The 27,559-nt window shown below is 31.1% G+C and overlaps 1 protein-coding gene across 1 annotated transcript in view; it reads left to right on the top strand.

Moving 5' to 3' along the window:
* The window catches only part of LOC118185271 (DNA-binding protein RFX2-like), a 178,574-nt gene that overhangs the window by 70,070 nt on the left and 80,945 nt on the right, over positions 1-27,559 (top strand). Inside the window, exons 5-6 of the mRNA XM_085825280.1 lie at positions 17,746-17,848; positions 18,057-18,209. Of these exons, the coding sequence (XP_085681406.1) occupies positions 17,746-17,848; positions 18,057-18,209 (256 nt within the window). The remainder of the gene's footprint in view (positions 1-17,745; positions 17,849-18,056; positions 18,210-27,559) is intronic.

Genomic DNA, 27,559 nt, shown 5'->3' on the forward strand with positions numbered 1-27,559 from the left:
TATATAGAGTTAAATAGATCAAAATATATATACAGAGAGAGAAAGATCAAAATAATTTTTTTAGTGGTGATACATAATATTTTTTAATAAATAAAGAATAAATCGAAATGCAGTACTCATTTTTAAACAATAATAAATTTGTAATCCTTCTAAAATATTTTGATGAAGTAACCTTATATTTTTCTGAAGCATGAAATGAATATTTCTTATAACATCTTTTTCTTTTTTAATCTTCTTGTAAAGTCCGTGCAATTTTCATCAAAATTTATTTTGGTGATTAGCATACCCATCAAAGATTCCACTTTAAGTGGAATTTTATCACTTGTCCAAAAACTGTTCATAATGCTAAATACTTGCTCAGTTGCTGCATTAGTGCCATGAAGACAAAAGAAAAATTCTGGCAATTTTAAAACATTTGAACAAGGAATCTGGTTCATATTAAAATGTACAATCCACCTCTGAACTGGGCTTATAATAATTAAGACACAGTAACACGCCGAATAAGTACCAATTCAGAAGTCGAACAAAAATCAGCGTTAATTTTCAAAATTTTCGCAGGACTAGTTTCGATGGTTTCACCGAACCACCATCCTCAGCTGCAAAACCGCAAATGAAGAAGATAGGAAATAATGATTACATAAGATAAGAAAGCCTGAACAAGAATAAGCAAGTGTTGCCATCTGTTGGTGAAACCAGAACTAAAACATAACTTCTTTAAAGGCAAAAGGCAAAGATGGATTGGAATTAGGATCGTTAACAAGAACAGAAAGATTTTTTTGAATGTGAAATGCCTCTAGAAAATCTAGTTCTCCAATGGAAGATGTTTTTTCAATAATTTTGGCAGCAGAAAAATTGAAAGTATGATTTTCAGACCAACAATGTTGAGCAATAGAAGACTTCTGTGTTTCCTTTTTTCTAACATATGCTTCATGTTCCTTGACGCAAAATTTTAAGGCTCTCTTAGTTTGGCCAATGTAAATTAGACCACACTGACAAGGAATCCTATAAATATCCCAAGAATTCATATCCGGATTGGGGTCCTTGAGTATGGAACTCGGAATTTTATTGACGGGAGAATAAACAACCCAAAAGTTAAATTTCTGCAAAATATGTGCAACTTTATAGCTAATTGATAGAAAGAAGGGAATGACAACAGAATTTTTATAATCTCCTAAAATAAGAGTGTGGCTTTTAGTGTGTTGAGATGAGAATTTTTTAACTGCTTGATTAATAATGTTGGGTGAAAAGCCCCTGTTAGTAGCTATTGCTTTTAAATGATTTAGTTCTTCATCAAGGGCTAGTTTGGAGGAGCAAACTTGAAGAGCACGGAAAACATAGGAATAAAATGAAGCTAACTTTTGTTTAGTTGGATGACATGATTTAAAGTGTGGTGGAAGGCAAACCGATGAAGGTTTACGGTAAACCGTAGTACTGAAGTTGGATGTGTTACGCGTGACCAGAATGTCGAGAAATGGAAGTCTAGACAGGGACCCCATTCCGGATAGGAATTCTTGTGGTATTTACAGGATTTCTTGCCAGTGTGGTTTAATTTGCATTGGCCAAACTAAGAGAGACTTAAAATTTCATGTCAAGGAACATGAAGCATATATTGGAAAAAAGGAAACACAGAAGTTTTCTGTTGCTCAACATTGTTGGTCCGAAAATCACACTTTCAATTTTTCTGCTGCCAAAATTATTCAAAAAACATCTTCCATTGGAGAACTGGATTTTCTAGAGGCATTTCACATTCAAAAAAATCTTTCTGTTCTTGTTAACGATCCTAATTCCAATCCATCTTTGCCTTTGGCCTTTAAAGAAGTTATGTTTTAGTTCTGGTTTCACCAACAGATGGCGCCACTTGCTTATTCTTGTCCAGGCTTTCTTATCTAATCATTATTTCCTATCTTGTTCATTTGTGGTTTTGCAGCTGAGGATGGTGGTTCGGTAAAACCATCGAAACTAGTCCTGTAAAAATTTTGAAAATTAACGCAGATTTTTGTTGTTTGACTTCTGAATTGGGCTTATAATGTTTTTTCTTCCATGATATACTGTTTATATAACTTATTCCTCATATACAATACATCCAAGATCTGGAATGATCTAAAATGCAGACCTCAAAGCCACCACCAACTATTTTTTTTTTGTTATGCTTTATGCATGCACATTTCATTCCCTGCCCCATGCATAATAAAATATGTGGAGAGTCCGGATATGTAATTTCACTTCGGCACTAAATAACGTACCTTGATATTGAAGAAACAATCATTTTAGCATAAATTTTTTGTGATTGAGAATTTGGCTCCAATCTGTATCTGCTTGGTATCTATCCGAAACTGAAATATTCTACATAGATACATCGTTGATTTTACACCTACTAATATTTTATATTCCTGATGCCAACCTGGTGAATCATTACTTACTATATTTTGCTTTCATCACCGCATGTTTATCAGCACATGACATCTTGAGTAATGACTCATGAAGCAATGCCAATGAATGACATAGACAATTTTTTTTAAGTTAGTAATTGAATAATAAAGAGTATGGTAACCTTTTGTGTTGACATTACGCTTGGCGATGATTACAGATTTAAGTAAAATGCAAGAAATGTTGTTCAGGAAAAATTTAACAAAAATTTCTTTCCATATGCTAAACATAGATTTTTCTTGATGCTCATCAGCCAAAAGTTACATATAGTGCTATTTGAATTAATAACTGATTTGTTATTCACATAAACCCAGAACCAGAGCCAGGGCTCATATGGCCGCACTGGGTGGCGGAATTTAGGGAAGACAAAGGGAGGTGCTTGGTAGTAGAATTTGGGACTCACAGAGACTGCACCAGGTAGTAAGATATCTAGTCCCAGCCCTCAATAAGCCTTAAGTATGTGTGGGAACTTATTTATTCAGGACTCAGATAAGCCTTAAGCGTGCTCGAGAAATAGACATAAGTATAATAAATAACTGACACAATTCAGGCAGATGCGCAACAGAAGCTGGATAAAATTTATTGAAACAACTTGTCTTTAGTCACCAATCTCATGATAAATAATAAATAAATAAATATTAAGCTTTTTTTTAAAAAATTTTTATGCTCTTTTTTTTTTTTTAATTTTGAAAGCATTTATGATTTTGATTATAAAGGTTTCATTATTTCACGATTTCATACTTTTAATTTTATAATTTCTACATGCTATCTTACTAGATTTAAGCTGATGATCTAATATCCAGAAAAATCCCAAATCTGGAAACGCGGATGTCCCAAGTAAGTTGGGATCTCGGACATTGTACTGTATATCAATTTCCAATAATTTATTATTTTGTGTCATTTAATTAATTAACAAAAAAGTGGTTCAACTTGACTCCAGGAAGGATTTTATTTAACGTGATCCATCTGTAGTTTCTCTCTCCTGAAATATTTATTTTGTCATTTCTCCAAATACATTTTTTAATGGCCGGGGGCTTTATTTAATAGCCATTAGCCTTTTGCTGCTACAAAGGCCAAAAGTGGTGGCCATTTCATTATGGAAGCACCTAATAGGTGGCCTTTGTAGCCTCCTATGAAGGGATGGACAGTTACAACCGTTACTTGATCCTGGTCCCAACGCTACTGCAGTCTCTTTTTTTCAGGGTTCGTACAATCCTTAAGAGTCGTTAATTTTTTTTGAATCAATTTATGGTCCTTCAAAGTCTTTAATTTTGGCCAAAATCAGTAGAAAGTCCTTAATTTTAATCGTCTGAAATTTCTGTCTGTTTTTACAACTGCCATTTTGAGTGTGAATTACCATTTTGGAGGAATATTTTTGGCGATTCACTGACGTATATGGTTATCTTTTGAATGGGTTCATGGGTTATATTTTTTTTTCTATTTCTAATATTTACTCGAGTTTCATGGGATACTTGAGTTTCTAAGGAAGAAGTGAAACATAAGCATTTCGAAATTCAGTTTTCGTAATAAAGAGCTTTTAAACAATTTTCGCTTTTGGAGATGTGAATTCTTTTATTAAATTTCTCTAAATTTGGCGACTTATCAACATTGGAGATTTTAAGATAAGTTTGTATAGAAAATTTTTAATTCCGAAATCTGAGAATTTTTCGACGATTTTTTTTAAATCATCATAACATTGATAAATTTCATTAAAATAATGGTAATATATTAGAATTATATTTAAAAAATAACATTAAAATCAAACATTTTTATTTTTGCTGTCATATTATAAAGTTTCATTTTGGCAACTTATACAATATTTTGAATCTGAAAAATAAACAAGGTATAATGCTGTAAAGCATAATTTGCGAAACAGCTCTTAGCAAAAGCAAAATTAACTATGTAATTAAATTGAAAAGTCTCCTTTTTAATTTTTTCATAGTAAGCGTTTTTCCCATGTAATTATCTCAGAATATTCAAAATTCTCAAAAGATGCATCAGTTTTCTCGATAAAATTAATTTTACACTTTTTACCTTTTTTTCCAAAATATTTCTGACTTTTTCCTGTTACAGAATTGGCTGGAATGATTTTTCTTTAGTATTTTTGACATTGCAGCTTGAAAAATTTAGAAGGATTTGAAAGCACGATTTATAGACCCACGGTTCTAGAAGATTCGAGAAATATGTGACAAAATGAAAAATGTCTCCATGGTATTAACACATAATGGATATATTTTACAGAAAGTTTGCAATGAATTTCTTACTCTTTGGAGAACGTCTGGAAGAACAATGAAGACATAGTATTTGAATGTTTACTAGAATCTTTTTAACATGTTTATCTTCCCTTTATTTTCTCTACTTTTCACTAGACTCAAGCATGGAAAATATCAAAAATGCTTCTAATCTTATCACTTGGGCAGGCATTATAGAAAGGGATTTAGGGATTTTTTAATAATAAAGAAATTGAAAACTTACAATTTAAAAGATCTATCTAATATGTTTTAATGCATCATACACAGAGCTGGCAGTAGGCATTTTCTCATCTGATGCAATCTCTGTGGATCCTAAATTCGACTGCATAGTACCTTTCTAAATTCTGCTTCCAACGCCTGTTCTAAATTCTAAAAGTTTTTCCTATCTAGATTTTGTTGTTTGGTGTGTCAGTAAATTCTAAAAATTCTGCCACACCAGCTCTGTAACCGGCCTTTACCATGTATATTTCATATTTCTTCTGAATTTCATATTACTAAAGAAATTAAGTTTGTCACTTTTTCTATACATTCTAAATGCATTTAGTGTTTTTTAGAAAAACAGAAATCTTTAATTAAATCCAAAAATTCTAAAATGAAAAGGAAACGTGCTAAATAAAGTAACTGAATACACAAAGAAAATTATTCTTCAAAGATATGTACAGTTATTATTATGTAAATTACCCAATTGTTTATGATTTGAGCCTTTACTATAATTTTCCATTTCTGTTTCCTCATATGATAGAGTTACTGAGTCAGATTAAATTAAATTGTATAATCTTTGACAACTAGTCCTCATTTTTAGTTTGAATTTGACTGTTTTTGTTTAATAACGTCACTGTGATTGACTTTGTTAGCATCAGAACATGCCTTTATGTTTGTTCTAAGTTCTTTTTCAATAAGAGGCTTCTTTAAATCTTTGTCTGATATTGTAGTTACTTTCAGACATAGTGATAATTTACTTCACATCTATTGGGGATTTTGGACTATTTAGCTTTTACCAGATCAAGTAAACCCTTATAGGTACATTGTGGAGTGGTTGACAAGTTAGAAGATAAAGCACGCAGAAACTAGTGAGAGCATTGGTTTGCATATTGAGGCAAATCTAATTATTGTTAGAAAAGATACTTAAAGAGAAGGAAATCAAGTATAAACTAGGCAAAATTTTTGAGAAGGCTTCAAATTAAAATGACGCATAAAGATTTTGTTGAGTATGTTGTTACAAAACAACAACACTCAACAAAATATTTATGCATGGAAAATATCAAAAAAGTTTTGTAGCTATTAATGTGTAATTATTCTAATATTGTTTAAGAATCAGTGTCATAAATTACATGTATTTTAAACTGTGAAATTTAATTAGATTTTAATAGGGCTTTTTTAACAAATATTGTTAAAAATAAAATTTAATAGTGGCCATGTAAATCCATAATGACTAAGGTTACCTATTTGTCTAATTTAATTACTTATAACTAACTGCTTACCCTTAAAAATTATCTCTATATATTAACGCGAGTTATTGCCTTTCATTAATACTTGCTGTGGTCACAAGATAAAACACAAAAATGTAGAAATTCAAGTAAAACTTATTCTTTGCTTCTAGTGAGACTTAAAATAATACAAAACAACTTATTATCTTTGGTGCTTGAATGGCTTATTGGAACCTGAAATTATATTAACTCGGTTACAACCCCTGGAATTCTGCACAAAGCTATGACATTAACTGCATCAAACAGAGCCTGACTAACTTTCAACACTTGCTAACCGTGCCTACATCAGGCCTTTCAAGTTTGTTCTAATCAGCAGGTCTCTCTCTAGACAAGCAGCAGTGGTGATAATATTCAGTCTTTTGTTTTGAATCATGCTGGTTATGATCTTACGTCTCATTTTAACCTATGCCGTTTGACACAAAATCTACCTGCTATTAAACCTCTAGATCAACAGTTCTCAACCTTTTGACTAACGTGTACCATCTAAACAAAAATTGAAAACCTTTAGTACCACCACTACAAAGTACTACTACCACCACCAAACTTGAACAAAGCTCAGATCGCATAAATTTACGAGTGTTAGAGAAAAAAACTGAATCAGGATGTTGGGATTTTAATTTTTGAAATAAATAGTTAAAAATACTTTGCTTCTTTGTGTACCACCTATTTTTTTCTTGCGTACCACCGGTTGAGAACCTTTGCTCTAGACTGATTAAGTATGTGACAAAATGAGACATTTAAAAAAAAAAAAAAAAATCAACATAAAGCTAACTATTAGTAAAAAGTAAATGTCACTTATCTTCTTTCAAATATGAAATTTAAGTAAATGACAAAAGAATTATATTAAATGTCTTGTAACAATATAATAATGTATGTAATGCACTGTTGATAATTAAAAAATATATAGAGAGTGGCTCACAAAAGTGTATGTATACTTACGATTTTCAGTGAAATATTGCCTTATTCATTAATAAAAATTAATATTTTAGAATGAAATTTTTTTAATATCTGTAATTTTCTCTTTGCAAAACTAAATTAATTATTTTATGAACATATTAAAAGCTTTTTTTTTTTTTTTTTTTTTTGAAAATTGATAATAAAAAAACAATAGAAAAGTTACCATACGAAAGTTTTCATATGTTGTAAAGAAATTTGCACATATTAGTAAATATTATAGTATACTGCAGTATATAGTATTTTGTACTGTATGCAGCAGTAATTAAGAGAGCTTTAAAGCATCTGGTTTGTACTATATACTGCAGTATTTACAACAGCTTTGAAACATCTGAAGTGTTTTTGTAATATTTGCATCAATGTTCCTTCATCAAGTAAAGTAGAAAGTTTTTCAGTAAATTCTGTAGAAGACTTTAAAACACTCAAACATGGATTTTTTACAGATTTTCTCACTATAAATTTCTGATCATGTTGAATTATGCCAAGTCTTCTTTGCTGTACAATCTCTACTTACTTTATTTTGGATCCAATTTTCTTCTTTATAGCTTTTCATCACATACTGCACCATAGAATGGGATAAATTTACTAATTTAGCAATATCCTGATTCGACAGGGTTCGTAGCGGTCCTTATAAGTGCTTATAAGTCCTTATATTTGAAAATAAAATATAAAGGCCCTTATAGGTGCTTACTTTTTCTTTAAAGCCCTTATTTTTTTGCTTTCAGTGCTTTTTTTTTTTTAAATGAAAGCACAATTTTTCCCCTTACCAAAGCCGAAACTAAATAAACAACTTTCCTTCCTAATATGGAATGTCAGATGGTGAATCATACTCCCGGAAATAGCTTTTCCCCCTTTTTCTGCATTAACATAACCTTTGGTGTGCACGGAGAGTACAGACAGGTGCCCATCGTTCTGTTGGTCAAAGAATTGCGAAAGCAGTTGAAAATTCCGGTACATTCGGCATTCTTTTCCTCCCACCCAAATACTACACACGTTTGAATTTCTATCAAGATCTTAATAATTTGCATTCTCGTTCTGCTTGGTCAGTTCATATTCGTGTTTATTATGATCGTTATGCTTATATTATGAGCATATGTATGGATGTTTATAATAACATAGTTGCAGTAACTGCTGAAGTATAGTAAACTTCCAAAAATGGTTGTGTTTTAACACAGATTAGCTTTCTAAGGAATAATATTCGGAATGGCTTAAATAAAGGGAAAGTAATTTAATAGTCAAAATTATTTCATTTTTTTGGCGAGTACATTATACAGTACGAATGTTGGGAGGTTCTCCCCTTTTTCCGCAAAATCTCGAATATTGAAACTGTTATAGTTCGCTGCAAAACAAGCAACGGTCTTTTTTTTTGTCACTTTCCAATCTGGATTGAATAGGACTAAAAGTTCTGCAGTCTACCAACCCAAGCAAAGAATGATTCTATTCCGGAAATTTAGCGCTGTCTGTTAAAAATCAGAATGAAAAACACCCCAGATTGGTAAGTCTCTTTCTTTTCCTTTATTTAGTTCTTTATTCTCCCAATACCGGCAGCTGTTGAATCCGATTGCGTAATATCATGTAGGGAAGAATTACGGCGCACGTATTGCTCAATAATGTTTGCGATATTTTGCAGAGATAAAATTTTGATGTTCGGTCTCAGATTTGTTTATGAACACTTAAAAGAGTTTTCCTGTGCTTGCAGAGCAGAATATTTTTCTGTTCCGTTGGAACAGACCAACGGAACTTGCACATATCGAAATGTTAAAAGCATTTATTTAGCGGAAAAATCTAAAGAACGGCTACAGTCTATCCCCCTCCGCTCCTCTTTTTCAAGTTACGCTCCGCTGTCCAAATATTCGCCAATTTTCAAGTATGTGGGTAGTTAAGCTTTTACTGACTGCATGAAGCATATTTCTGTCTTCTGATTTCAGAAATGTTCTTCTTTTTTTTTTTATTTAAATTACTTTGCTTGCAATATCTGTTAAGGGAAAACTGATATACGAGGAAAATTTAGAAAATGTTCAGAATTTAGATTTAAATTAGTTAAATATCAATAAGAGTAGAAAAATAAAAAATATATTTATTATTAAGTTCCAAGCGAATAGAATAAATATGCCTTATTATTATTTATTTCCTCAATTTTGAACTGAAATTTCATCATTAAATCTTGTAATATAGTTTAGTTCTGCATAGTTTTTTTTTCTCTCATTGTAAACTAGTTCTGTAAATTGAACTGTTATTTCAAATTTAAAAAAAAGTAATTATTTTCCATGGTTGAGGTAATGCTTATTCTCTCTTAATAAATACTGCATTTCTCATATTTTAAATTACGAGTCTAATTTTTAAGGTTATGCAGTTGTGTATAATGTAATTAAACGGGTGCTTATTTTTTTCTTAAAATGTGCTTGAAAAGTGCTTATAGGTGCTTATTTTTTTTAACTAAAATGTGGCTATGAACCCTCTTTCCCTTCTTATGTTAAAAAATTATCAATTTTCGAATGGTGTTCATTGTTTCACTATGACTACGACCCATCTGTAAACAATAAATAAAATATAGCGAAGTAAGCAAGCCAAAAAAATAAATCCAAACAATTTTTTAAACATCACCAAAATGCAAAACTAAAAATAAAGTGATAGAGGATAATTTTATTTTTGAAATTTTACGAAAATCTTTTAGTGTATGATCACTTTTGTGGCGTGTTTTATCTATGCATCTTAATAGTTTCAATTTTAGAAAAAGAAAATAAGTCAGTATTAAAAGTGAAAAAGTTTGGTTTTATTCAAAGACACATGGAGATAATATGAAAAATATTATTTTTTATATTCGAATACAATTCCAAGTTACAGTGGTTTTTTTTTTTACTTTTGTGAGACACTGTACATTATAAATTCAAATCACATCAAAGTAATATATCAGTTAAAAATTGCAATGCTGTCTGTAAGTGAAAGTCTGAACTGCATCTGTAAGCTGTGAGCAAAAATTCAGTGTATGTGTTGAAAGGTTGGGGAGAGAGATACAGGAATGAGAAATATAACCCACTAGAATTTTTCTAAGCTAATGCTAGATAGGGAATCTCCTGTTTATGCGTTTGATATGCCATGCATCTCTTAACTTACGCTTCTGTTCTCAATTTGCAATCTATACAACTTAAACAAATATATCATTTAAAATTTTGATGTTCTCACACCACTATTTTTTGGGACAAATGCTGTAAATTTGGGACACACACACACACACACACACACAAAAAAAAAAAAAAAAAAAAAGTTGTAAAAAATCGGGACAGAGCCTGAAAATTTGGGATCCTAAGAAATTCAGGATGTATGGCCACCTTAATTTAAGGTAAAACTTCTAAATGTACAGCATGAGTCAAGAGGCAGTCTTTCTAATGGTAAATTCCTCATCCTTTGATCCAGCAATGCTGGTTTTATCTTGGCATATGTTATGCATTCTTTAGTGATCTTTCTAGCAAGACTACATCCACTTATTGATTAAAAATTTCATCTAACACTATGCAAGAGCATTTGTGCTTCAATGTGGAAGTTTCAAATATGGTGGTCTAACAAAATTAAATAAATCAATTTATAATTTTCTGGTAAGGCAGTAGGATGCTTTGTTTTCAAAGGAAAAGTTTGATTCTATTGCTTTCTGCTTTAATAACTTGAGATTCATCTAAAAAGGGACATAAAATTTTTAACTGGCTATATTTAGATACTTCCCAACCTAGGCTTAGCCTTTTGAACTCTTCAGAAAAACATTGCTGTTGCACTAAGGACAGTAGTTTCTTTCACTTATGAGACCTCATCAGCCATCATATAACACAGCTGTTTCTCCATGGATCTACAGTTTCTCATAAAGCTTAAACATAAGCAAAAACGTTAATTTATTGAACATAACAATTAATAATGTTGAGAAGAGAGTCCAAAAAAGAGCTGCTAATAGTTATTGATAAAATTACATTAGAAACATTTTATAAGTTCAAGCAGATAGTTTTCATTTGATCTTTTAAAGTTATGTTTAACACTGTTGTAATTAATGACCTGTTGATGGAGAAATGTTATGAACAGTATGTTACCGACTCAAACCACAAGAAATCAGGTCAGCAGAAGTGTCTGCCATTCTGATACGTTGCCAGGAGAAAGCCTTAGTTAGCTCTTAGATATGCAGTACTAAATTTGACATAAATACTGTCAGATAATAAGAAGATGTATCAATGCAGACTAACCTTATTGTTGAATCTCTATACAGAATGCTGTTATCAATCTATAAACTCAAAGATGTCATTACCTTTGACACAAGTTTGAAAAGGAGCTCTACAACATGCAACTCCAGAGGGGGAGGGGTTATTGCTCTAAGAGCTGATACTCGAGGTTTGCAGCAAAGCAGAGTTACTTTAACTTTGCCACTTCACCATCAGCAAAACAATAGGGCTTGATTTCTTAAATTAATTCTATTAAATTGTAGTAAGGAACTTTGATTTGTCTTAACTGTGTGGCAAGGCACCTTGAAATGTCTTTCATACTTGTCGCTGCTTGAAAGGAAGTGGATCATCCCGGTGTAGATGTAAAAGCCACAGTTTTTGCAAAAACATCTTTGCGTGCGTGATTTCAGGTCCCAGGAGACCTTAAGGAAGTTTGGCAATTTCTACCAAAACTGAATATTTCGTACATATATTAGATGAACTAGGCATCTAATATACATATATTAGATGAACTAGAAATTAAAATGAGTCTTCATCTGGACTCCATCTTTACTTTATGGTGTTTAAGTTTCTTCAAAATAATACTCTTGTTTTTCGAATGGAATTTGTACTCAAAGAATTTTTTCATTTGAGCACCACTTGTGCAGTTCCATTTTTGCAGATTGTAGCATGGCTATGAACTATTGTTGCAATTCTACAACAGAGGTGACATCCTTAGCATCAGACAAAATGCCACAAACGTAAAAGTTATTTCAGAAGCCAGTGGATACCTATCCCTATCCTTTTTTAGATATAGCTAATTGTTTCAGAACCCTCGTTGCTAAAAATGACACTGATTTTGTTCTGTATCCACCAAAAAATGGTTCCCAGCTTACCACTTTTTCTTTCTACTAGAAGTTGCCAGATTTAAGTTAAAAAATACTTACACATTAGATTTTGACATCACTTCTTTTCACCATTAACAACATTGTCTGCTACTTATTATATGACATGTAACCACTGTATGTTATTTATTAAGACATTTCTGCTTTATTTATTTTTTACAAACGTGAAGACCCCACAGCTTTCTCAAAATACTAACATATCCATCATTAAGAAACTGATGTATGAATTTCACAGTGGTCAACAGGCTACCCAACATTTATTTCTAAAAGGCCTCTGTTTCTGGTTTAAAGGCAACTGGCAATTTTGGACTGTGATATAAAACATTTATATAAAAATAAAAGCACACTTATATGAAAACATAAAAATAATTCTATTAAATAAAATGCAGTTTGTCTTAAGCTAGCTAACAAAGTTTGTATTCAGTTCATTCTTAAAATAATTAGAAAATTCTCAGAATTCAACTATTTAAACAATAATCTCATTGGTAAAATAATTTTAAAATTTGAAGTACTAATTCAAAGGTATTTAAACAATAATGCAAAAATATTTTAATCATGTTAATAACTTTTCCTAAATAAAATTTTTACAAATCTTTAAATTCGTTACCTAACTTAATTAACCTTTAACTGCTGTGAGCGGTCTGAGAGACAGCTGAGGATTTTCTAACTGTTGTTTCCACCCCTAAAAACGGAGAATGGTCCTTGTCCTTCCTCCTACCTTCCCAAACCTGCCCCACAAGGTCACGTATACAGTTTCACACTTCTAGCTTTATTATGGTTTCAATTATCACATTTTTTACTTTTTAAGGTGTCTGGGAAACCACTCACAGCAGATGCTTACCAGTTTTAGTGGATGATAGACGTTATTTATCAGATGCCTGTTTTTAGTAAAAGTGATAAATATGGCTTCAAATTTTACAAGAAAACGCCCCATATATCTCACTCAAAAAGAAATTGAATATCTTGTCAATATTTTCGACGTAGAATAATCTGATTCTGAAAAATCATGTAGTATTCACAATGAAAGCAAAAGTTTCTGCAGATGAATATCATAATTTTCCTAATGACTGTGAAAAAAGGATATTTTTTATGAAAAAAAGCACTTCAAATGAAGCAAAAAAGGACCAAGTTGGGCGGTACAAACACCAAAACATAACGTAATAGTTCAGCTCCCGGTCTGAAACATCCTTGCAAAAATAGGCTCTAGAGTAGAGCCTGAGGATACTTGGAATTTATGTTCATACGTATTGTTCCAGTCATATCCTGATGCTACAAAACTGGAAAAAAAAAATCATTTTATTATCTAATCAATTTATTAAATCACATCTGAAAGCTGGGATAATTTCCACTTTTTTGGCAAAAGAACTGTCCCACAATCAGAAGAATCCTTGAACAGAAGGAAATTAATAGAATGGAATTTTCAAATCAAGAAGAAAAATTAGAAGAAAGAAAAACATGTAGTCTGTGCCCACCTTGAAAGAAGAGAAAAACAGCATACAAAGGCTTGGAATGCAAGGAACTTGTTTGTTCCGTGTTCTCAAAAAATGTGTTTTGACTGTATATCATCTTATGATTAATCTTTGTAAACAAAGATATACTAATCTATTATTTATGACTAATTAAATTCACTGTTGTATAATTATGGTTTTATTGACACTAATACTTAATAGTCATATATTTTCATGAATGTTTAATAAAATCTTTGTTCTTTTAAAAACTTTGTTTCTTAAAGCGAAGAAAATAGTCATATTTTTATATGAATTTAACTCCGTAAAATCAAATAATTTATGTTTAAATATATTGATTTAAATGAATTGAAATTCTATAAATATGCAAAAAGTATCTGTAACATTCCTTAAAAATGCATAAAAGTATGTATTTTCACGCGTTCCTTTAACCCTCTAATATTTTTTGTGATATGTGCAAGAACGTATATATTCGTGCATATGTCTACTGGGCATATGTCCAAGAAATTAAGGCTATATATCAAAAGAAAACAAATCAAGGTATGAAATGCCAGGAGAGTTTTACATTTAAAAAAAAAAAAAAAAAAAAAATTTGTTCTCATAGTAGTTTTGGGAAATTTGTGCTTTCTTAGCGAAAACCCTGGCCGCTCAGAGGGTTAAAGCGGTCTGTGAGACCGCTCACAGTAATTACGCTGAAAAAATTGTCACAGCAGTTAAAGGTGATAATGATTATGCATAAATGATTATGCAAAATTAAATTTTTTAATACCATAAAATTTTACTCAATTTCATAAAACAGTGCAATATTTTTAAAATTCTGTGCAATAAGAAAAATATCATTACATAGTCAAATTTTCAATATAATAGTAATAATAATAATGATTTGCAGTTTCTATATGGTATTTCCAGCTGCACTTAAGCATATTTATAAGCTTTAAAACATTGGTGGAATCATTTTGTGATAAATAAATTTGGATATTTAATTTGCTTTCATGTTGTGATCAGAAAGACATAAACATTGCAGATATCTGAAACAAACAATTTCACTATGTTGAGACACTGACAAAATGACCTTGGCTTGACACACTCTACTGCCTACTTGAAATAAATTCAGAAAGTTCATATTAATCACTGGTTATTTAGAGAAAACTTTTTTTTCTTTTCATTTCTAAATATTGAAGAGGTGGTCTAAATAAATAAATTTGAAACTGATTTTATAATGGCCTGCAGTAATAATTTCACATAGCGTTTTCACTAAATGTTGGAACTTTTGGACTTGCAGATACTTTTCCATTAGCATCCAGGCAGCTATTAATCCTGGGAGACTAAATTGTGATGATATTTTTATTTCAATTCAGATAAGTTGATATTAGATGAGTGTATGACTCAGGAAAACACCAATTATTCTGCAGTTAAAATTATAGAAGATTACTCAAATATCCATCAGGTAGTAGAAGATGACAGGAACTTTTCAAGAATTACAAATTCACTTGATAATCCTTATTACTTGTTGGTTACTGTATAACATGGCACAATCTGCAACCCACAATTTTTATTATGACACGTTATGTTTTTTAATATAGTACAAAGTCCGTAATTCGGACGTGCATTATACGGAATCATCTATAATCCGGACATCAAAGCCACAAACTTTTTTTTTTGATAAGGCTTTGCGCATGTGTGTAAAGAATGTGCATACATTACGCATCCTATACTTCCACAGTCATAACACCTTGGTTCTGTACCCTTATTAGGCATAGCGCATGCTTTATTTTGTTTGTTAGTACTTGAATAACCCTTGTTCTTCGTATCTTGAATGCGGATTTTCTCATAAATTTTTAATTTCTCTTTGAATTCAGAAATAGTTTTACACCCACACAAAATAATTTTTTTACTACTCTGATCTGGTATCCCATTGATTACATAATCAAGAATCGATGAATCATCAAGAGAATCGCGACTAGCTATTTCATGCATGGCAATTAAATATTCGGAACAGTGCTGGATAAAGGGCGATTGGGCCCAATCGGGCCCCGTATTTGAAAGAGCCCCGCGCTACAATCAAAATGAAAAGGGGGGAAAAAAATCAAAATTTAAAGCAAATTGCTTTTGACGATAATGGATAAATTATGAATTATTCAAATAATTAAAAATATATTTATTTTAAGTTTGCATTGCTGGATGAGTTTTATTAATGTGTTTATTATTATATAATATATACTTTATAATATAGAAAACTGATACCCATAAAAGTTCATGTCAAATGTATTGAATTTAATCAGGATAGTCTTATATTAGAGAGATTTTGCACTATGTACGTGAACTACTTTACGTACGTAAACTACTATGCAAGTATATGCATATGCGACTAGTTGCGCAACCGTACCAGCCAGTGGTGGATGTATAGCTAGTATCAAATATCAGTTGTTCCTTGCATTTGTAGTTCCCTATTCTTCTAGTCATTATAATTATTAAAATCGTATTTTGTGACTACAATTACTATTTGTTGAATAAGGTAAGTACTAATTATATTACATAATCTTTACTAACAAACAATTATTTTTAAAATTAAAAATTTAAGTATTTTATGTGATTAAAAATGGATACTTAACCTATAATTTTATCATTAGATGTCGAATCCACTGAAACGAGAAAGAGAACACGCAAAAAATCATTTGGTAGCTATGTTAAAATGTACAGAGCTTCAAAAACGACTTTCTGCTGAGCAAAAAATAGATAATGTTCAACAGAAGTTGTTGAATCAAGAAAAATTCGTTTGTATAAGATATTTGAAAGGATCCCCGCAAAGAGGAGAGAGGGCCCCACAAAAAAAAAAAAAAAAAAAAAAAAAATCCAATTGGGCCCCGCACCTATTCGATCCAGGCCTGAATCGGAAAGGGATTCACCAGGTTTTAAGTGTCGTTTAAGTCCAGGCATAGTCTAAATGAACCGCATATTTTTCTACTTAGCACGATATCACTTGCGTAATCAGAACAGCTTGGCTTAATGATTTGTTTCTGTAAACTTTCCAAAATCTGTTTATCAATTTCACGCTGCTCTGCCGGGGAAGGGGGGGGGACATTGCGGCGCGCAATGAACTGGAAGTTGATTTGTCAGCACTATCGTTATCTTCGGGGCAGATGTTTTTATTTTATTTGGCTTATAATTTCTTACTAAAAGTAGTATTTCATCTTGATGTACTCCATCTTTGATATGATTTAAATCAATTTTCTTGCATAATAAATATCACGAATACACATCAAATAGTTTTCTGCTTGCAATTTTCTAATTTCGACTATACGTAATGTATGCTTTATGCATGTGCGCATTGAAAAAAATGTTTAATAAAGTAAAGAAATAAATTTTAAGCTTTTTTTTGTAAAATTTGATACCCTTTCATAATTGCTCTTTATTTCCTAAATTACGGTTTCATATTTTTAATTGTATAATTTCTGCCTGCCATTTTACCAGATTTAAATTGATGATCTATAATTCGGAAAAAACCCCTAATCTGGAATCGCCAAAGTCCCGAAACGGATTACGAACTTTGTACTGTAATGAATATTAAGCAGCCAAGCAAGAGATGTCCTTTAGGAAGCAAGTGTAGGCAGCAAAAGAGAATGCGTATAGTGTTGTAGTACTATTTGTAAGTTGTTTTTGCAGTACTATTTATAAGCTTGGAAATTTTTCTTTTAGTACTGCATAGCAATTGGACAAACGTTTACAGCAATGCAAATACTGCAGGGAAGATCCAGATGCCTTGAAGAAGTTGTACTTTAATTGAAAACCAGAAATTTAAAGGTTTATTAGCTATTGTGTTTTTCAAATCTTACATATTTTATATTTTACATAAATATGTAAATATTTATGCCCATTTTGGGATAACAAAAATACATTTTTCCAAAGTATCCAGTTATTTTTCTAGAAATCAACTCTTCCCAAGGAACATCATAAAACTCGCTGTGTCATTATGAATTCTGTCTTCTTGTTTGAAAACTTGTTCTATGAAAAAAAATATTGCTGTTATGAAAAAACTCACTACCCTTATTTTATACTTGCATTCTTCTTTCGAACAGGACAACATTTTCAATTTACACAACACCTGAGACTTCAACGATGTATACTCCGAATTCAACAGCTTATTATAATTCAACAAATAATTCTGAAACTTATTCACAAGTAAGTTCTTGTATTATTATTATTACAACATATTTAAATCAAAATATTAGATATTTTACCATTTGTATAAAGTAAAATTTAATACTGTTATAATGCATTTTGAAAAAATGAGGGGAATGAGAAGTTATTTTTTAATGCTTTTTGTTTAAGATGTGACCTGTTCAACATGCATGCTATGTCAATTATAAATGTTGAGTTTCATGTGTAGGTTAATATAACAGAGAATCAAGAGCAAGAGAATAGTTGCCGTTCATACACAGAAGAGCAAAATGTATTTCATGTACTGGATGAAAGTAATATGGCAGAACCTGAAAATAGTCATATGGCCTGTTATCCAAGTTCCCGATTATCTGCTGCAACTGTAAGTTGTATTTTATTAAATAAATGTTTTCTTTTCTTTATTACTAAAAATAAATTATTTTTGATTGTAAATGTAGTATATATATATACAAGTTTTGATTTGATATTTACTTAGTAGCTAAAATCATATTTAAATTTGCAATTATTAATATTTTCAGTATCTTCAGCATTAATAATTATCTGGTTATGAGATTAAAATAGTTTAAGACCTTTCTTACCAACCCAATATCCATCAAAATCTTCTCAGGGGTCCTTCACAAGAAAATAATAAAAGGCACAGAGATGCAGTACAAAGTCTGAGATCTGGAATTGTCAGGACTTTGGCAATTCTGATTTTGGAAATTTTTAGGTTTTAGATATGAGTTTAAATGTAGTAACATTACATGCCGAAATGAGGGCTTCGTTTATTATTAATGTCAAACAGAAGAATGCTACTTCTTCCCAACAGGGTCAGCTTCAGAGCCTGTTGGGAAAAGGCTAAAATTTTAAAATTAACAAAATATAAAATCTAGGAAATTTTAAAACAAAGGAAGGCTAAAATTTTAAAATTTAGAGGAGCAGCACAAGCAGCAAAAATTAGGAATGGCAAAACTTTTAGGATTTAAGGAAAGCAAAATTTTTTGAATTTAGACGGGTACCAGGCAGCAGAATTTAGGACCCACAGGTGCATTGGGCAGCAAAATGCAAAGCACCGCTCCCCTTCCCCCCCAAAAAAAAACACTTCTAGTCCCTAAAGTGCAATCCTGGACAGTATCAAAACAGCATCAATCAGTGTACTGTTATTGGCTACTATACAACTCCCTAGTCAGTAGATGTTTGAAAGTGAAGAAATAACATATAGGGATCTCCTAGTGATGAGAAATATTGCACCTGTTTTATATGAAAAATGTTGCATTACCCTATATTGCTGTAAATGCAATAGGTGCAATAATTTTGTATGAAAAATATTGCATTACCCTATATTGCATTTTCAGCACACCTGCTTTCTTTTGATGGTTATTATGTTCTCCATTCCTAGATTTTATATTTTGTTACTTTTGGCTGATGGTCTCGATATTAGATCATTCCGAATATCAGACTTTGTACTTTATTAATAATTTTTTCTAAAGTGTCTATTAAGCATCAAACTAAATGAAATCAAAATATAGTTTCCTTTTATCAGATGTTGTAAAAAACAACATTAAAGGTACTAAAAAAAGATATTTAAAAATAAATTGCATTCAAAAAATCAAGCAATGAATTCTTTTATATATAACATTAGAAAAAGGGGCGAAAATTCGTTATAAATAAGATGAAATAGGTATTATACCATCTGAAGCAGATAAATATGAGATTTTCTGAGACTTATGAAACACACTTGCAGGTCTGCTCATTTTTCATCCAAAAGGGAAAGACATCCCCTCTCCCCAACTGAGTGTCTATTTTTTTAACATGCTTGATATTTATCATCTGATACTTAATACAAAAGCAGTAATATTGTAAAATAAGTGTTTAGTGTGCTGGTTCAACTGTATACTAAAGACAACTTTACAATAACAACCAATTTTATTTTATAGGACTGTATATAGCTAAAAATCTAAATCAAAAATGAATTCGTGACCATACGGGATCAAAAACATGTATGCTTCTCTGGGAGTCTGAAAAGAAAACTGAAGTTGCGCAGAAACAATGCGCTATACATAACTTTTATTGCCGCATAGGAGGCAACAATAGGCATTTACATGGCAAATAATATTTTAGAAATTACAGGTCAACATAAAACAAACATAAAGGCCAACAAACATATCTTTAACCAAAAGTAGCTACGTGGCAGTTGATATTTGTTATTGTGACTGCTCATGGTAGCACTTATTCATTGTAGTGATTGGTGCTGGAAGTTCCTAGCACTTGAAGGTATATTAATTCCACTTTTGATATAGTGACCATTCTTTTAAGATCCTTTTTTGTATAGGATGAAATGGTCGTTATTAACAAACATCAGCTGTAATTAATATCTCTTTCTGAGATTTTTCTAATGATATTCCATACTCATCTGGTGTTCATTTCTACCATGTGTTTTTGATCATATCTTGTATTATTTACTAAACTATTTTTTGTACTACTCTTTTCTCCCTTTTTGGTGTACTTTTTTCTTTGAATGTATTTTAGATACCTAAAATTCTAATTTGTTAGAATGACATCCTTCAATGAGAAATAATTATATTCTACCTTAAAGTGCACATTTAGTCATCCACATGAAAGAAGCTGCCAACTGATGTAAAATTTATGTAATAGGTTGAGCATGGGTGGATATTAAATGATTAACAATGCAGCACAAATGCTAGTAATTGCATGTGTAATTCCATCTGGAATAAGTTAAAAGAGGAAAAAAAGCTAGATTTTTCATGTGTTTCCTGCTTGCTTATTTGTTTGACTAGAGCTGCAGAACATGCTTTCAGAAGAAATGCTAAAATTCACTGCAATGTCTGTCTGAATTTGATTGCAGAAGAGTAATAATGTATCATAATCACTGCAGATAATCATGCTGTAAAATTGCTGCTTATGTTGAGCAAAATCTAACCACTGTCATCCAGATATGGAACAGATGTAAAGAGAAACAGACTGAATCATATGAAGCTTAAATAAAAGCCAATTTTTCAAGGAAAGATCTCAGTGAAAACTAAAAACTTTCTAAGCAGTAGATAACCAGTGAAAACTTTCTAAGCGGTAGATAACTCTCTAAGTGCCATTGTTTATGCTTCATTTTGACAAATTAGCGGTCATTTACTTCAGCTAACATTTTTGGTCCTGCTGTCCATTAAATTTTTTCACTTGTAACAGAACATGTATCAATTCAGTATCAGAGCCATATTAGTTAGTGATGTGAATTAGGTTTGTATACACCAGATTAAGATAAAGACTATACTTAATCACATGAAATTCATAAAAAAAGTTATTACACTCTTTTATAAATATTTTATATTCTTTTATAAATATACATTACTTTATATATTCATATTAAATCAGAAACCATTTCTCATAGTTTTTGTCATGTGGATTTGACATTATTTCACATAATAATTGAGCTATCTGTTGACAATTTTATTGAGCTATTTATGCTATTGACAATAATTGAGCTATTTATACCTTGGTTTTATCTTTGTAAATTTTCTTTTTCTGTGAATTTTGCATTTTTTCCATACTTTACATACAATTGTAATTTACAGCATTATGCTTGAGCAACCAGCTCATTTCACTGTATTACTCCAGTCACCATACATTTCTTGGATTTACTTTCTAACAAAAAATCTTCATCTTGCTTCACTTGCATTCATATGGCATAATCAAAAACTGAAAGAACCATAACCATCTCATAAAAATCTTATACACAAACTGAAAACAGAAATAAATAAAGCTGTTCGTATTTCATAACTTTGCTCCTTCATGGTTGTTATCTGACATAATCTAGAGACCTTAATCTTGTCTGGTAACCTAAGTCTATGGTTGTACTGTAAACTAGAGAAAAGTAGTCAGATTTACAGTCATAACTAATAAATTTTATAGTGGATACCTGCCAACTGGAATTTTCATGAGTAGTAAAATTCAGTCCTTGTTTAGATTTACTTTCAAAGGGAAATGCTGAGGGCATTTTTATAGACTTAAATATTTTCATCTGGAATCTTGATAAAGTATACTGTGGCATATTTGAAATTGTTAACATGCATTTGTAGATTTTCAAAGACTTGTGCTTAGAACTTGAAAATAAGTAATATGTTAATAAAAATTTGAATTTCCTAGCTACTAAATTTTATCTTGAAAGTAAGATCTTTGAAATAACTTATTTACAATAAATTTAGTATTTTATTCTAAAATTTAAAAATATTGCAAATTATTAAAAGAATACAAGAAGTTTTAAAACCGACAAAAACATTAATTAAAATTTTAGTGAAATTATAGTGCTTGGAAATTAAGCATATAATTTATAAACTAAATATTAAAGTGAATTCATCAGAAAATGCAGCAGGGTTGCCACGCTACCTGGAAAACTGGGAAAAGTCAAGGAATTTTAATATTTTAGTCAAAATCTGGAAAGTCAAGGAATTTCATATGGCAGTTTCCAACAAAATGATTTTTGTGTAAACACTGGAAGAGAATCACTTACTTGGCCAATTCTGTATTGCATGAGCATCATTCTGGCAGCTGGTGGAGAGTTAGTTTTTATAGTGACAATCAGAAAGGCAAAACAAGTTTTGAGCATGGTTTCTAGTAACATCCAATATCCAGAAAGCCTGACTCCCGTCTTCTTGTGAAGAACAAGAAGTTTGTGAATGTTCGAATGAAAGAAAATTCTGCCTTTTGGTTATAAAGAGTTTGTTGGCGTCTTGAATTAAAAAATCTGTTAAGTGAAACTATGTTTTACACATTATTAAATATTTTTTAATGTATGTTTACTTAACATTCTATCTTATTTATGAATGATGGTAAACGGGCTGCATGGGCCTTTTCATGGTTTCCCCCATATGTAACGTGTATACGAGCCAGATTCCCATTGAAAGGCCTCCATGAAGGCATCCCTTCCCTAAGGCAGATAGCCCTTGAGTCCTTTGCGAATTTAAATAAATCAAATCTGTCATATTTGCTTCTTAGAATGATAATACGTTTAATTCATTTTTAAATTTAAAAGATGTCTTTTTATATTATTGCACATTATTAAAAAAATTAAATTGAGCTGTTTCAACATCCGTTGGTGCAGTGGATAAATCGTGATTATCAGACTTTGGAATTGCGCAAGAAAATATGATACTTTGTTTGGTAAATGCAAAATTGGTTATTGTTTAATATATATTAAATTACAAATTTTTATGTTATTATAAATAATAATAAACTTATTATTTACAGATTATACTAATATATATTTCGAGATTTCTTTCTCTCCTTTAGCTGCTAAAAACACATTTTTTAATCCATATTAGACAGATTCTTATCTCAGTCCTCAGTGGAGTCCATGATTGCAACTTATTGAAGGAGCTCCTAACATGGCAGGATGCACGTTTTGCCAAAAAACATGATTCTTAATAACAGGGGAAGGAAAGCAATCATAAGCCACATAAACATAAGAAAATCATTTCTATGAAGATGATCTTAAAAAATTTAAAAAAAAAAAATGTGCTGATAAAAATAGTTTTGAAACACAGCAATCTCTGCCGCCTGTTGCTGAATCATCATATTTAAACGCCTTCATAACTAAAGTTTTAGCTGCAGAATTACCATGGACTCTGAAACTTGTTTGTTTATATGTTTCTTCTAATGCATATAATGATGCTACTCTTCTGTTAGAGAAAATATATGATGACAGCAATAAAGCTGAAGCTATGACCCTGGGATGTACAAAAATGTCATATTTAGTGCCATTTGGTTTAGCTAATTTCTAATCTTAAGAACACCAATTCATATCATGTTTTGATGAATCTTTAAAAAATTGTCCAGAGAGACCGTTAAATAGAATGGACCTTTTTGTTAGATTTTGGGACAATGTGATGGATGAAGTGAGCAGAAGATGCCTTGTGTTAATTTTTTGGGGGCATGCTACTGCTGATGTCCTTCTGAGAAATTTTCTTGTTCATATGTTTCTTCTAATGCATATAATGATGCTACTCTTCTGTTAGAGAAAACATTAGAACCAGGTAAAAAGAAATTGCTCCAATTATCTTTGGATGTGCCAAATGTCAATCTTAATTCCTCAGAGAGTTAAAAGAAAATTTAAAGACTAGCATTAGAGTATTTAATGATAGTCCTGCTTGGCGAGCAGATTGTATTGCCATCACTAATTTTATAACTTTTCACTAAAATTTTGTGAAGATGGTATGAAAACACACCTGTTTCTGAGAGAGATTGATATTTTTTATGTGAAGAAATATATAGAATCATCGAAACTGCAAAGGACTGTGTCAGTTGAAAGCAAAGAGAAGCTGTTACAGATAAGCTTCTTTTGGCAACTTTTTTTTTTTTTTTCTTTAAATATCTGTTGTGGCAGTTGTACATCCATTCTAAAATCATTTCATACAGCTGATCCTATTCGCCCCTTTCTGTATACAACTTTACATAGTTGAATACAGTTAATTACATGCTAAATCAGCTTCTCTAAAAATTTGTCAAAAGAAATTTTCTGGAAGAGGCAAAAACTTCTGAAAAATTGATAAAAATAGATATTCTGGATCAAACCATTTATTGTTTAATGTTGCAGATATAGATGTTGATATTGCTACACAACATAGGCCTACCTTCATGTTGTGTACCCTAGGCAACATTTGTGGGTGAAATGGTCTATACTTTTGGCGTGTTTCACGGATGTTTATCTCGCCCACAAAGATATTGGAAAAATTAGAGCAGGGTCAGTTATAGAACGCTCCTATCCTCTTATAAGGTTGACTATATTGAGACGCTTGGTTGACTCTGTGTGGGGAAGTGCTATAACAACTCTGAATATTGCTCATAAGACATTGATCATATATTGCTGTCAACCACTCATAAGAGCAAGTGAGAAAGCTCTCAATTTTAACAATTCAAAAAATTTTTTAAATCAAGCAATGAGATTTGTTATGGGAGGTGTTAAATCTACCCCCATTGAAGCTGTTATACTGCTAACGAAAAATTTACTCTTGAAGAATTATTATTGAAGAGAAAATCATTATCTTATATGAAAAGTTGCTTTGCATTGGAGATCCTTTCTGAATTAATTATTGGGACACAACTAGAAATCTCAAGACCCACTGTGGCATCAAAAGGTTAATTAAGTTAGGGAGGATTGTGGTCTAATCGATCGAATACAAGAAATTGTGCTGCCAACAAAGCCCTTTCTGTATTCTAAATCGAGACAAACTTTAACTTGACTGATTCAATCACCAAGAATGAATTATCTGTAGAGGACTTGAAATGCCTTTCCCTGGAAAGCATTAATAGTATATACCCAAATCATAACTGTGTGCTTGTTTATACTGATGAGTCATATAGTGATTATGTATTTAATGACTGTAGCTTCAGAGGTGTATTTTAGCGCTTTTCTCGTCTATGTGCTGGGCAAAACCTCTATGCATGTGCTGGGGTGGAGGCTCTTAGAATTGCCCTGAAACAATTTTTAACATTACATTATAAATTTGAGAATGCTGTCCTGCTTTCAGATTTAGCAGCAATTCAAGCCTCAGAAACCTGTATATCAAGAGAAGTTCTTGAGTGCCAAGAATTAATCTGAAGCCTGTTGCAGAAAAATAAGAAAATTGGAATACAGTGATCCCTGGACATGGTGAAATCTATGGAAATGAACAGGCATATTTCCTCGCACAAAAAAGTACATCACTATACAATAGACAAACTCAAATATGTCATATCACTCAATAAAACTAAACAAAAAACAGTCTATAAAACAAAGACATTAGTTAAAATTGTTGGATAGCATTCAGCTGAAATGTTGGAAGGCCAAAGATCTTGCATTCTCTCCAGAATATCCAAGACGTAATGCTGTGGCCCTTTTCTGACTACTTGCATGACATGATTGCCTGAGCGAACATCTTTATTGAATTGGTATATTTGCTCAACCATTTTGCCCACTCTGTGATCTTATGGAACTCATGAACAGAACCCACCTTCATCGCTGTGGAGCACTTCTTGTTTATTACTCTGAGACCACCCAATATTGCCATGCCAGAGACTGTCTTAGGCAGTGACATTTGTTCAATTCTGTTATGTTCTATCTTTGAACTTCTTGTTGTATTTTGCCTTGCCATTAGAAATTAAAAAAATATTGCTGCTGTTGCAAGTTTATTTAAATGTGGAGTGTTTGATCTAAAGAAAAAAGAATTCAAAACTCAAACCTTTTTGGTTAATCTTGCAGCAAAAATAGTTGAAAGAAACCCATTTAAATATAGCTTGGTCAAATATATTTCTTCATTAGATCCTAAGCTTATTATATATAATGGAATTTTATTTGAGAATAGGACGGAGAGGTTACTATGTATATTGTATGAAAGAGAATAGATAAATTCTGCAGTTGCAGAGAAATCAAAAGGGCAGTTAGTTTAAGAAATTGTTATTCAGAAGTAAAGGTGTTTAGAAAGACACTTTTGTTAACTATGCAGCAGTGCAACATGATCACTTTTATAAAGACTTGATTAATAATTCAAATTTTGAATAACTTTGGAGTGTTGTTGAACGGGTTCTAATTTTATCACTTAGCAATGTTACAGTAGGAAGTGATTTCTCAGGTAATAATGATATGTTGGTGGAAAACCTTCAGGAAAATTCTTTAACAATGTAAAAATTCTTTATGATGCATGAAAGTAAATAGAGGTGTGATGAATATTAATATAACTCCTGTTGTGTTATGATGTGCCAGATCTCCTCATGGTGCGTTTCATCATGCTCTCGAAGACAAAAAGCTCTGTGATTGTAAAGATTTTTTTTAAAAAAGGTATCAGACAAAAGGAAAGTAGAAGCACAGATTAAAATTTTGGAGTCAAAACAACTAAAATTATGCAGAGATGTTTCTTCATTTGACTCACAAATTGCAGAATTTAGTTTTGTGCTAATTTTTTATTAGTTTTTTTTTCCTGTTATGTATTTTTAAAAATTTTTCCAAATGTCTCTTTTTTTATCTTCTATTTTAATCAGAAATTACATGTAATGGTTATTATGTATGCTTATATTAAATTAATTAAAAGTATTTCATGAAAAGTCTGTTGACTTCTTAAATACTGTTTTTTACCTTTCAAAGTTTAGCAACTGTCTTAATATTACAGAGGGGATTGTTCGGCAGCTATATATTATTTAATAGAATAGTTATAACTGCTCACTCATTGCCATTTTGTAAATAATAATTTCCATTCCAGAATTTATTTGTGATACTTTTCAAAACAGTAAAATTCATTCATAAAATAATTTTATCTCAATATATGGTAGAAAAAATCATGGGTTTAAAAGTTTATACATTACATTGAAAAATCAGTGAATTTCATTTCTGATTTGATTTTGTTTGCTATTTAGATGGAATGTGTTGTACGTTTTTGTAAATATATGTTTTTATGCATTCAAAATTAATGTTAATTAATGTTTAACTTTTAACTTATTATATTTGGACTGCTATTTTATTATAAATGTATTTCAGTGTCAGTGACTGCAAATATTTCAGATGCACTCACTAACACTCCTATATTATATACTCTTTTCATGTAATTAAAAAAGGAATTTATTTGGACTTGACTAATTCTGTAATACAATTGATTGCTGAAGAGAATGTTAGTTTAGTATGTAAGTATTGTATAGCAAGTTTTCTTAGTGTGGCAAAAACTAAATTTGAAAGTTATTGAGAACAGTTATAGT

Source organism: Stegodyphus dumicola, chromosome 10, assembly GCF_044657685.1.
Source record: "Stegodyphus dumicola isolate Sdum_Otavi_A_Nest chromosome 10, ASM4465768v1".
Taxonomy (NCBI): Eukaryota; Metazoa; Arthropoda; class Arachnida; order Araneae; family Eresidae; genus Stegodyphus; species Stegodyphus dumicola.